The sequence below is a fragment of the Hyperolius riggenbachi genome, chromosome 4 (genome assembly GCF_040937935.1).
Source record: "Hyperolius riggenbachi isolate aHypRig1 chromosome 4, aHypRig1.pri, whole genome shotgun sequence".
Classification (NCBI taxonomy): Eukaryota; Metazoa; Chordata; class Amphibia; order Anura; family Hyperoliidae; genus Hyperolius; species Hyperolius riggenbachi.
Genome location: NC_090649.1, coordinates 1,617,013 through 1,630,213, shown reverse-complemented (window position 1 = coordinate 1,630,213; position 13,201 = coordinate 1,617,013). Strand labels below are relative to the sequence as shown.

The 13,201-nt window shown below is 56.9% G+C and overlaps 1 protein-coding gene across 1 annotated transcript in view; it reads left to right on the top strand.

Moving 5' to 3' along the window:
* IFT172 (intraflagellar transport 172) overlaps window positions 1-13,201 on the top strand; it is a 619,018-nt gene that overhangs the window by 459,274 nt on the left and 146,543 nt on the right. Inside the window, exons 29-30 of the mRNA XM_068279802.1 lie at window positions 4,731-4,847; window positions 6,542-6,684. Coding sequence (XP_068135903.1) covers window positions 4,731-4,847; window positions 6,542-6,684 — 260 coding nt within the window. The remainder of the gene's footprint in view (window positions 1-4,730; window positions 4,848-6,541; window positions 6,685-13,201) is intronic.

The window sequence follows — 13,201 nt, the reverse complement described above, 5'->3', positions numbered from 1 at the left end:
GATCTACACCCACCTGCTCCTGGGCAAGCTAAGTCCCTCCCACTCCAGATCTACACCCACCTGCTCCTGGGCAAGCTAAGTCCCTCCCACTCCAGATCTACACCCACCTGCTCCTGGGCAAGCTAAGTCCCTCCCACTCCAGATCTACACTTACCTGCTCCTGGGCAAGCTAAGTCCCTCCCACTCCAGATCTACACCCACCTGCTCCTGGGCAAGGTAAGTCCCTCCCATTCCAGATCTACACCCACCTGCTCCTGGGCAAGCTAAGTCCCTCCCACTCTAGATCTACACCCACCTGCTCCTGGGCAAGCTAAGTCCCTCCCACTCCAGATCTACACCCACCTGCTCCTGGGCAAGGTAAGTCCCCCCCACTCCCGGTCGGTCCTCACAGACACCCACCTGCTCCTGGGCAAGCTAAGTCCCTCCCACTCCAGATCTACACCCACCTGCTCCTGGGCAAGCTAAGTCCCTCCCATTCCAGATCTACACCCACCTGCTCCTGGGCAAGCTAAGTCCCTCCCACTCCAGATCTACACCCACCTGCTCCCGGGCAAGCTAAGTCCCTCCCACTCAAGATCTACACCCACCTGCTCCTGGGCAAGCTAAGTCCCTCCCACTCCAGATCTACACCCACCTGCTCCTGGGCAAGCTAAGTCCCTCCCACTCCAGATCTACACCCACCTGCTCCCGGGCAAGCTAAGTCCCTCCCACTCAAGATCTACACCCACCTGCTCCCGGGCAAGCTAAGTCCCTCCCACTCCAGATCTACACCCACCTGCTCCCGGGCAAGCTAAGTCCCTCCCACTCCAGATCTACACCCACCTGCTCCTGGGCAAGGTAAGTCCCTCCCATTCCAGATCTACACCCACCTGCTCCTGGGCAAGGTAAGTCCCTCCCACTCCAGATCTACACCCACCTGCTCCTGGGCAAGGTAAGTCCCTCCCACTCCAGATCTACACCCACCTGCTCCCGGGCAAGCTAAGTCCCTCCCATTCCAGATCTACACCCACCTGCTCCTGGGCAAGGTAAGTCCCTCCCACTCCAGATCTACACCCACCTGCTCCTGGGCAAGCTAAGTCCCTCCCACTCCAGATCTATACCCACCTGCTCCTGGGCAAGCTAAGTCCCTCCCACTCCAGATCTACACCCACCTGCTCCTGGGCAAGCTAAGTCCCTCCCACTCCAGATCTACACCCACCTGCTCCTGGGCAAGCTAAGTCCCTCCCACTCCAGATCTACACCCACCTGCTCCTGGGCAAGCTAAGTCCCTCCCACTCCAGATCTACACCCACCTGCTCCTGGGCAAGGTAAGTCCCTCCCATTCCAGATCTACACCCACCTGCTCCCGGGCAAGCTAAGTCCCTCCCACTCCAGATCTACACCCACCTGCTCCTGGGCAAGCTAAGTCCCTCCCACTCCAGATCTACACCCACCTGCTCCTGGGCAAGCTAAGTCCCTCCCACTCCAGATCTACACCCACCTGCTCCTGGGCAAGCTAAGTCCCTCCCACTCCAGATCTACACCCACCTGCTCCTGGGCAAGCTAAGTCCCTCCCATTCCAGATCTACACCCACCTGCTCCTGGGCAAGCTAAGTCCCTCCCACTCCAGATCTACACCCACCTGCTCCTGGGCAAGCTAAGTCCCTCCCACTCCAGATCTACACCCACCTGCTCCCGGGCAAGCTAAGTCCCTCCCACTCAAGATCTACACCCACCTGCTCCCGGGCAAGCTAAGTCCCTCCCACTCCAGATCTACACCCACCTGCTCCCGGGCAAGCTAAGTCCCTCCCACTCCAGATCTACACCCACCTGCTCCTGGGCAAGGTAAGTCCCTCCCATTCCAGATCTACACCCACCTGCTCCTGGGCAAGGTAAGTCCCTCCCACTCCAGATCTACACCCACCTGCTCCTGGGCAAGGTAAGTCCCTCCCACTCCAGATCTACACCCACCTGCTCCCGGGCAAGCTAAGTCCCTCCCATTCCAGATCTACACCCACCTGCTCCTGGGCAAGCTAAGTCCCTCCCACTCCAGATCTACACCCACCTGCTCCTGGGCAAGCTAAGTCCCTCCCACTCCAGATCTACACCCACCTGCTCCTGGGCAAGCTAAGTCCCTCCCACTCCAGATCTACACCCACCTGCTCCTGGGCAAGCTAAGTCCCTCCCACTCCAGATCTACACCCACCTGCTCCTGGGCAAGCTAAGTCCCTCCCACTCCAGATCTACACCCACCTGCTCCTGGGCAAGCTAAGTCCCTCCCACTCCAGATCTACACCCACCTGCTCCTGGGCAAGGTAAGTCCATCTCACTCCAGATCTACACCCACCTGCTCCTGGGCAAGCTAAGTCCCTCCCACTCCAGATCTACACCCACCTGCTCCTGGGCAAGCTAAGTCCCTCCCACTCCAGATCTACACCCACCTGCTCCTGGGCAAGCTAAGTCCCTCCCACTCCAGATCTACACTTACCTGCTCCTGGGCAAGCTAAGTCCCTCCCACTCCAGATCTACACCCACCTGCTCCTGGGCAAGGTAAGTCCATCTAACTCCAGATCTACACCCACCTGCTCCTGGGCAAGCTAAGTCCCTCCCACTCCAGATCTACACCCACCTGCTCCTGGGCAAGGTAAGTCCATCTCACTCCAGATCTACACCCACCTGCTCCTGGGCAAGCTAAGTCCCTCCCACTCCAGATCTACACCCACCTGCTCCTGGGCAAGCTAAGTCCCTCCCACTCCAGATCTACACCCACCTGCTCCTGGGCAAGCTAAGTCCCTCCCACTCCAGATCTACACTTACCTGCTCCTGGGCAAGCTAAGTCCCTCCCACTCCAGATCTACACCCACCTGCTCCTGGGCAAGGTAAGTCCCTCCCATTCCAGATCTACACCCACCTGCTCCTGGGCAAGCTAAGTCCCTCCCACTCTAGATCTACACCCACCTGCTCCTGGGCAAGCTAAGTCCCTCCCACTCCAGATCTACACCCACCTGCTCCTGGGCAAGGTAAGTCCCCCCCACTCCCGGTCGGTCCTCACAGACACCCACCTGCTCCTGGGCAAGCTAAGTCCCTCCCACTCCAGATCTACACCCACCTGCTCCTGGGCAAGCTAAGTCCCTCCCATTCCAGATCTACACCCACCTGCTCCTGGGCAAGCTAAGTCCCTCCCACTCCAGATCTACACCCACCTGCTCCCGGGCAAGCTAAGTCCCTCCCACTCAAGATCTACACCCACCTGCTCCTGGGCAAGCTAAGTCCCTCCCACTCCAGATCTACACCCACCTGCTCCTGGGCAAGCTAAGTCCCTCCCACTCCAGATCTACACCCACCTGCTCCCGGGCAAGCTAAGTCCCTCCCACTCAAGATCTACACCCACCTGCTCCCGGGCAAGCTAAGTCCCTCCCACTCCAGATCTACACCCACCTGCTCCCGGGCAAGCTAAGTCCCTCCCACTCCAGATCTACACCCACCTGCTCCTGGGCAAGGTAAGTCCCTCCCATTCCAGATCTACACCCACCTGCTCCTGGGCAAGGTAAGTCCCTCCCACTCCAGATCTACACCCACCTGCTCCTGGGCAAGGTAAGTCCCTCCCACTCCAGATCTACACCCACCTGCTCCCGGGCAAGCTAAGTCCCTCCCATTCCAGATCTACACCCACCTGCTCCTGGGCAAGGTAAGTCCCTCCCACTCCAGATCTACACCCACCTGCTCCTGGGCAAGCTAAGTCCCTCCCACTCCAGATCTATACCCACCTGCTCCTGGGCAAGCTAAGTCCCTCCCACTCCAGATCTACACCCACCTGCTCCTGGGCAAGCTAAGTCCCTCCCACTCCAGATCTACACCCACCTGCTCCCGGGCAAGCTAAGTCCCTCCCACTCCAGATCTACACCCACCTACTCCTGGGCAAGGTAAGTCCCTCCCATTCCAGATCTACACCCACCTGCTCCCGGGCAAGCTAAGTCCCTCCCACTCCAGATCTACACCCACCTGCTCCTGGGCAAGCTAAGTCCCTCCCACTCCAGATCTACACCCACCTGCTCCTGGGCAAGCTAAGTCCCTCCCACTCCAGATCTACACCCACCTGCTCCTGGGCAAGCTAAGTCCCTCCCACTCCAGATCTACACCCACCTGCTCCTGGGCAAGCTAAGTCCTTCCCACTCCAGATCTACACCCACCTGCTCCTGGGCAAGCTAAGTCCCTCCCACTCCAGATCTACACCCACCTGCTCCTGGGCAAGCTAAGTCCCTCCCACTCCAGATCTACACCCACCTGCTCCTGGGCAAGGTAAGTCCCTCCCATTCCAGATCTACACCCACCTGCTCCTGGGCAAGGTAAGTCCCTCCCACTCCAGATCTACACCCACCTGCTCCTGGGCAAGCTAAGTCCCTCCCACTCCAGATCTACACCCACCTGCTCCTGGGCAAGCTAAGTCCCTCCCACTCCAGATCTACACCCACCTGCTCCTGGGCAAGCTAAGTCCCTCCAACTCCAGATCTACACCCACCTGCTCCCGGGCAAGCTAAGTCCCTCCCACTCCAGATCTACACCCACCTGCTCCTGGGCAAGGTAAGTCCCTCCCATTCCAGATCTACACCCACCTGCTCCCGGGCAAGCTAAGTCCCTCCCACTCCAGATCTACACCCACCTGCTTCTGGGCAAGCTAAGTCCCTCCCACTCCAGGTGTGTGACCGGCATAGCTGAGGCCATACTCATCATTTCTCTGTGTTGTTCTGCAGGAGCTGGAGACAGCCAGGCGTCTGCGGGAGGCCGAGTATCACTATCTGAAGGGAAAGGACTGGAAAGCCACCGTCAACATGTACCGAGCAGCCGATATGTGGGAGGAAGCCCATCGGGTAACTGCCTGCCGCTCCTTTCTGCTCCGCCCCCCTGTGTCACTACAACTGCATCCTGCCTCCTCTCTGCCCTGCACTCCCTGCATCCCGCCCCCCTGCATCCTGTCGCCTCTCTGCCCCGCCCCCTGCATCCTGTCCCCTCTCTGCCCCACCCCTGCATCCTGTCCCCTCTCTGCCCCGCCCCCCTGCATCCTGCCCCCTCTCTGCCCTGCACTCCCTGCATCCCGCCCCCCTGCATCCTGTCGCCTCTCTGCCCCGCCCCCTGCATCCTGTCCCCTCTCTGCCCCACCCCTGCATCCTGTCCCCTCTCTGCCCGCCCCCCTACATCCTGCCCCCTCTCTGCCCTGCCCCCCTACATCCTGTCCCCTCTCTGCCCCGCCCCCTGCATCCTGCCCCCTCTCTGCCCTGCACTCCCTGCATCCTGTTCCCTCTCTGCCCCACCCCCTGCATCCCGCCCCCCTGCATCCTGTCGCCTCTCTGCCCCGCCCCCTGCATCCTGTCCCCTCTCTGCCCCACCCCTGCATCCTGTCCCCTCTCTGCCCCGCCCCCCTACATCCTGTCCCCTCTCTGCCCCGCCCCCTGCATCTTGTCCCCTCTCTGCCCCGCCCCCTGCATCTTGACCCTCTCTTCCCCGCCCCCTGCATCTTGTCCCCTCTCTTCCCCGCCCCCTGCATCTTGTCCCCTCTGCCCCGCCCCCTGCATCCTTACCCCTCTGCCCCACCCCCTGCATCCTGTCCCCTCTCTGCCCCGCCCCCCTGCATCCTGTCACCTCTCTGCCCCACCCCCTGCATCCTGTCCCCTCTCTGCCCCACCCCTGCATCCGGTCCCCTCTCTGACCCGCCCCCTGCATCCTGTCCCCTCTCTGCCATGCCTCCTGCATCTTGTCCCCTCTCTGCCCTGCCCCCTGCATCTTGTCCCCTCTGCCCCACCCCCTGCATCCTGTCTCCTCTGCCCCACCCCCTGCTTCCTGTCCCCTCTCTTTCCCGCCCCCTGCATCCTGTCCCCTCTCTGCCCCACCCCCTACATCCTGTCCCCTCTCTGCCCCACCCCCTGCATCCTGTCCCCTCTCTGCCCCACCCCTGCATCCTGTCCACTCTCTACCCCGCCCCCCTGCATCCTGTCCCCTCTCTGCCCTGCACCCCTGCATCCTGTCCCCTCTCTGCCCCGCCCCCCTGCATCCTGTCCCCTCTCTGCCACGCCCCCTGCATCTTGTCCCCTCTCTGCCCTGCCCCCTGCATCTTGTCCCCTCTGCCCCGCCCCCTGCATCCTGTCCCCTCTGCCCCACCCCCTGCTTCCTGTCCCCTCTCTTCCCCGCCCCCTGCATCCTGTCCCCTCTCTGCCCCACCCCCTGCATCCTGTCCCCTCTCTGCCCCACCCCTGCATCCTGTCCACTCTCTGCCCCGCCCCCCTGCATCCTGTCCCCTCTCTGCCCTGCACCCCTGCATCCTGTCCCCTCTCTGCCCTGCACCCCTGCATCCTGTCCCCTCTCTGCCCCGTCCCCCTGCATCCTGTCCCCTCTCTGCCCTGCACCCCTGCATCCTGTCCCCTCTCTGCCCTGCACCCCTGCATCCTGTCCCCTCTCTGCCCCGGCCCCCTGCATCCTGTCCCCTCTCTGCCCCGCCCCCCTGCATCCTGTCCCCTCTCTGCCCCGCCCCCTGTGTCACCATCCTCTCACCCAGATCTCTGTCTTGTAGGTGGCGAAGACTCACGGTGGGGCGAATGCTCACAAGAATGTTGTGTATCTCTGGGCCAAAAGTCTGGGTGGAGAAGCAGCCGTTAAGCTCCTTACCAAATTCAACTTGTTGGAAATGGCTATAGACCACGCCACTGAGAACTGGTGAGACCGCTGCCATTGTCACCTATCTGTTGTCATGGCCTGTCACTGGGATCTGGTGTCACCCCGCCATTATGTCACCTATCTGTTGTCATGGCTTGTCACTGAGATCTGGTGACACCCCGCCATTATGTCACCTATCTGTTGTCATGGCTTGTCACTGGGATCTGGTGACACCCCCGCCATTATGTCACCTATCTGTTGTCATGGCCTGTCACTGGGATCTGGTGTCACCCCGGCCATTATGTCACCTATCTGTTGTCATGGCCTGTCACTGGGATCTGGTGTCACCCCGGCCATTATGTCACCTATCTGTTGTCATGGCCTGTTACTGAGATCTGGTGACACCCCAGCCATTATGTCACCTATCTTTTGTCATGGCTTGTCACTGGGATCTGGTGACACCCCCGCCATTATGTCACCTATCTGTTGTCATGGCCTGTTACTGAGATCTGGTGACACCCCGCCATTATGTCACCTACCTGTTGTCATGGCCTGTCACTGGGATCTGGTGACGCCCCGCCATTATGTCACCTATCTGTTGTCATGGCTTGTCACTGGGATCTGGTGACACCCCGCCATTATGTCACCTATCTGTTGTCATGGCTTGTCACTGGGATCTGGTGACACCCCCGCCATTATGTCACCTATCTGTTGTCATGGCCTGTTACTGAGATCTGGTGACACCCCGCCATTATGTCACCTATCTGTTGTCATGGCTTGTCACTGGGATCTGGTGACACCCTCACCATTATGTCACCTATCTGTTGTCATGGCCTGTCACTGGGATCTGGTGACACCCCCGCCATTATGTCACCTATCTGTTGTCATGGCCTGTCACTGGGATCTGGTGACACCCCGACCATCATGTCACCTATCTGTTGTCATGGCCTGTCACTGAGATCTGGTGACACCCCCGCCATTATGTCACCTATCTGTTGTCATGGCCTGTCACTGGGATCTGGTGACACCCCAGCCATTATGTCACCTATCTGTTGTCATGGCTTGTCACTGGGATCTGGCGACACCCCGGCCATTATGTCTCCTATCTGTTGTCATGGCTTGTCACTGGGATCTGGTGTCACCCAGCCATTATGTCACCTATCTGTTGTCATGGCCTGTCACTGGGATCTGGCGATACCCGGCCATTATGTCACCTGTCTGTTGTCATGGCTTGTCACTGAGATCTGGTGACACCCCAGCCATTATGTCACCTATCTGTTGTCATGGCTTGTCACTGGGATCTGGCGACACCCCCGCCATTATGTCACCTATCTGTTGTCATGGCTTGTCACTGGGATCTGGTGACACCCCAGCCATTATGTCACCTATCTGTTGTCATGGCTTGTCACTGGGATCTGGCGACACCCCCGCCATTATGTCACCTATCTGTTGTCATGGCTTGTCACTGGGATCTGGTGACACCCCAGCCATTATGTCACCTATCTGTTGTCATGGCTTGTCACTGGGATCTGGTGACACCCCGGCCATTATGTCACCTATCTGTTGTCATGGCCTGTCACTGGGATCTGGTGTCACCCCGGCCATTATGTCACCTATCTGTTGTCATGGCTTGTCACTGGGATCTGGTGACACCCCCGCCATTATGTCACATGTCTGTTGTCATGGCTTGTCACTGAGAACTGGGGACACCCCGGCCATCATGTCACCTATCTGTTGTCATGGCCTGTCACTGGGATCTGGTGACACTCAGCCATTATGTCACCTATCTGTTGTCATGGCCTGTCACTGGGATCTGGTGACACCCCGGCCATTATATCACCTATCTGTTGTCATGGCTTGTCACTGAGATCTGGTGACACCCCAGCCATTATGTCACCTATCTGTTGTCATGGCCTGTCACTGGGATCTGGCGACACCCCCGCCATTATGTCACCTATCTGTTGTCATGGCTTGTCACTGAGATCTGGTGACACCCCAGCCATTATGTCACCTATCTGTTGTCATGGCCTGTCACTGGGATCTGGTGACACCCCGGCCATTATGTCACCTATCTGTTGTCATGGCTTGTCACTGAGATCTGGTGACACCCCCGCCATTATGTCACCTATCTGTTGTCATGGCCTGTCACTGGGATCTGGTGACACCCCGGCCATTATGTCACCTATCTGTTGTCATGGCTTGTCACTGAGATCTGGTGACACCCCCGCCATTATGTCACCTATCTGTTGTCATGGCTTGTCACTGGGATCTGGTGACACCCCGGCCATTATGTCACCTGTCTGTTGTCATGGCCTGTCACTGAGATCTGGTGACACCCCGGCCATTATGTCACCTGTCTGTTGTCATGGCTTGTCACTGAGATCTGGTGACACCCCCGCCATTATGTCACCTATCTGTTGTCATGGCTTGTCACTGGGATCTGGTGACACCCCGGCCATTATGTCACCTGTCTGTTGTCATGGCCTGTCACTGAGATCTGGTGACACCCCCGCCATTATGTCACCTATCTGTTGTCATGGCTTGTCACTGGGATCTGGTGACACCCCGGCCATTATGTCACCTGTCTGTTGTCATGGCCTGTCACTGGGATCTGGTGACACCCCGGCCATTATGTCACCTGTCTGAGGTCATGGCCTGTCACTGAGATCTGGTGACACCCCGGCCATTATGTCACCTATCTGTTGTCATGGCTTGTCACTGAGATCTGGTGTCACCCCGCCATTATGTCACCTATCTGTTGTCATGGCCTGTCACTGGGATCTGGTGACACCCCGGCCATCATATCACCTATCTGTTGTCATGGCTTGTCACTGAGATCTGGTGACACCCCGCCTTTATGTCACCTATCTGTTGTCACGGCCTGTCATTGGGATCTGGTGACACCCCGGCCATTATGCCACCTATCTGTTGTCATGGCTTGTCACTGGGATCTGGTGACACCCCGCCATTATGTCACCTATCTGTTGTCATGGCTTGTCACTGGGATCTGGTCACACCCCGACCATTATGTCACCTATCTGTTGTCATGGCTTGTCACTGGGATCTGGTGACACCCAGCCATTATGTCTTCTATCTGTTGTCATGGCTTGTCACTGAGATCTGGTGACACTCCAGCCATTATGTCACCTATCTGTTGTCATGGCCTGTCACTGGAATCTGGTGTCACCCCGGCCATTATGTCACCTATCTGTTGTCATGGCTTGTCACTGAGATCTGGCGACACCCCGGCCATCATATCACCTATCTGTTGTCATGGCTTGTCACTGGGATCTGGTGACACCCCGGCCATTATGTCACCTGTCTGTTGTCATGGCCTGTCACTGAGATCTGGTGACACCCCGGCCATTATGTCACCTATCTGTTGTCATGGCTTGTCACTGAGATCTGGCGACACCCCCGCCATTATGTCACCTATCTGTTGTCATGGCTTGTCACTGAGATCTGGTGACACCCCAGCCATTATGTCACCTATCTGTTGTCATGGCTTGTCACTGGGATCTGGTGACACCCCGCCATTATGTCACCTATCTGTTGTCATGGCTTGTCACTGGGATCTGGTGACACCCCAGCCATTATGTCACCTATCTGTTGTCATGGCTTGTCACTGGGATCTGGTGTCACCCAGCCATTATGTCACCTATCTGTTGTCATGGCCTGTCACTGGGATCTGGTGACACCCCTGGCCATTATGTCACCTATCTGTTGTCATGGCTTGTCACTGGGATCTGGTGACACCCCACCATTATGTCACCTATCTGTTGTCATGGCCTGTCACTGGGATCTGGTGACACCCCGGCCATTATGTCACCTATCTGTTGTCATGGCTTGTCACTGGGATCTGGTGACACCCCCGCCATTATGTCACCTATCTGTTGTCATGGCCTGTCACTGGGATCTGGTGACACCCCGCCATTATGTCACCTATCTGTTGTCATGGCCTGTCACTGGGATCTGGTGACACCCCGGCCATTATGTCACCTATCTGTTGTCATGGCCTGACACTGAGATCTGGTGACACCCCGCCATTATGTCACCTATTTGTTGTCATGGCTTGTCACTGGGATCTGGTGACACCCCGGCCATTATGTCACCTATCTGTTGTCATGGCTTGTCACTGGGATCTGGTGACACCCCCGCCATTATGTCACCTATCTGTTGTCATGGCCTGTCACTGAGATCTGGTGTCACCCCGGCCATTATGTCACATGTCTGTTGTCATGGCTTGTCACTGAGATCTGGTGACACCCCCGCCATTATGTCACCTACCTGTTGTCATGGCTTGTCACTGGGATCTGGTGACACCCCGCCATTATGTCACCTATCTGTTGTCATGGCTTTTCACTGGGATCTGGTGACACCCCCGCCATTATGTCACCTATCTGTTGTCATGGCTTGTCACTGGGATCTGGTGACACCCCGGCCATTATGTCACCTATCTGTTGTCATGGCCTGTCACTGAGATCTGGTGTCACCCCGGCCATTATGTCACATGTCTGTTGTCATGGCTTGTCACTGAGATCTGGTGACACCCCCGCCATTATGTCACATGTCTGTTGTCATGGCTTGTCACTGAGATCTGGTGACACCCCCGCCATTATGTCACCTACCTGTTGTCATGGCTTGTCACTGGGATCTGGTGACACCCCCGCCATTATGTCACCTACCTGTTGTCTTGGCTTGTCACTGGGATCTGGTGACATCCCGGCCATTATGTCACCTATCTGTTGTCATGGCCTGTCACTGGGATCTGGTGACATCCCGGCCATTATGTCACCTACCTGTTGTCATGGCTTGTCACTGGGATCTGGTGACACCCCCGCCATTATGTCACCTACCTGTTGTCATGGCTTGTCACTGGGATCTGGTGACATCCCGGCCATTATGTCACCTATCTGTTGTCATGGCCTGTCACTGGGATCTGGTGACATCCCGGCCATTATGTCACCTACCTGTTGTCATGGCTTGTCACTGGGATCTGGTGACATCCCGGCCATTATGTCACCTATCTGTTGTCATGGCCTGTCACTGAGATCTGGTGACACCCCAGCCATTATGTCACCTATCTGTTGTCATGGCCTGTCACTGGGATCTGGTGACATCCCGGCCATTATGTCACCTATCTGTTGTCATGGCCTGTCACTGGGATCTGGTGACATCCCGGCCATTATGTCACCTACCTGTTGTCATGGCTTGTCACTGGGATCTGGTGACATCCCGGCCATTATGTCACCTATCTGTTGTCATGGCTTGTCACTGGGATCTGGTGACACCCCCGCCATTATGTCACCTACCTGTTGTCATGGCTTGTCACTGGGATCTGGTGACATCCCGGCCATTATGTCACCTATCTGTTGTCATGGCCTGTCACTGGGATCTGGTGTCACCCAGCCATTATGTCACCTACCTGTTGTCATGGCTTGTCACTGGGATCTGGTGACATCCCGGCCATTATGTCACCTATCTGTTGTCATGGCCTGTCACTGAGATCTGGTGTCACCCCGGCCATTATGTCACATGTCTGTTGTCATGGCTTGTCACTGAGATCTGGTGACACCCCCGCCATTATGTCACCTACCTGTTGTCATGGCTTGTCACTGGGATCTGGTGACATCCCGGCCATTATGTCACCTATCTGTTGTCATGGCTTGTCACTGAGATCTGGTGACACCCCGCCATTATGTCACCTGTCTGTTGTCATGGCTTGTCACTGGGATCTGGTGACACCCCCGCCATTATGTCACATGTCTGTTGTCATGGCCTGTCACTGGGATCTGGTGACACCCCGCCATTATGTCACCTATCTGTTGTCATGGCTTGTCACTGAGATCTGGTGACACCTCGGCCATTATGTCACCTATCTGTTGTCATGGCCTGTCACTGAGATCTGGTGACACCCCGGCCATTATGTCACCTATCAGTTGTCATGGCCTGTCACTGAGATCTGGTGACACCCCGGCCATCATATCACCTATCTGTTGTCATGGCTTGTCACTGGGATCTGGTGACACCTAGACACCTGTATCACCCTCTGCCAGGCTAGGTGATCATCCAGCCGATAGATTTCTCCTGGCTTTCCCCGTCCCCTCTGCCAGGCTAGGTGACATCCATCTCAGATTACCGATGACAGAAATCCTTAAGGCAGACTCCTAACAGTCAGAGTATCTCCACAATGCAGGGGCCTAACACTTCTAGCAGACCTACTGGCTTATGTGAGCTGTACACACCCAGCTGCTGTCACCAGGAGCCGCTGGCCTCACTGTAACCTCAGAATGAATAGTTTCCATATTTCCTTCATGTTTCATGGGTTGGGAATATAGTAAATGAACCCTATTATTAGAAATGAAGGTGATTCTGACACCCATTCCAGCACTTTCTCTGACCGATAGGACTTTCAGCACCTGGAGTAATAGAGGCTGGAAGTAACGTGTAATAATACTCATATCTGCAGACTCGTGGTGCCTAGCTGAATGCAGGCAGTCCTACGGGCACAGAGAGACTGGCAAAGCAGGAATTCTGCCAAAATATCCATCCCTGGAGGGGGAGAATTACAGCAACA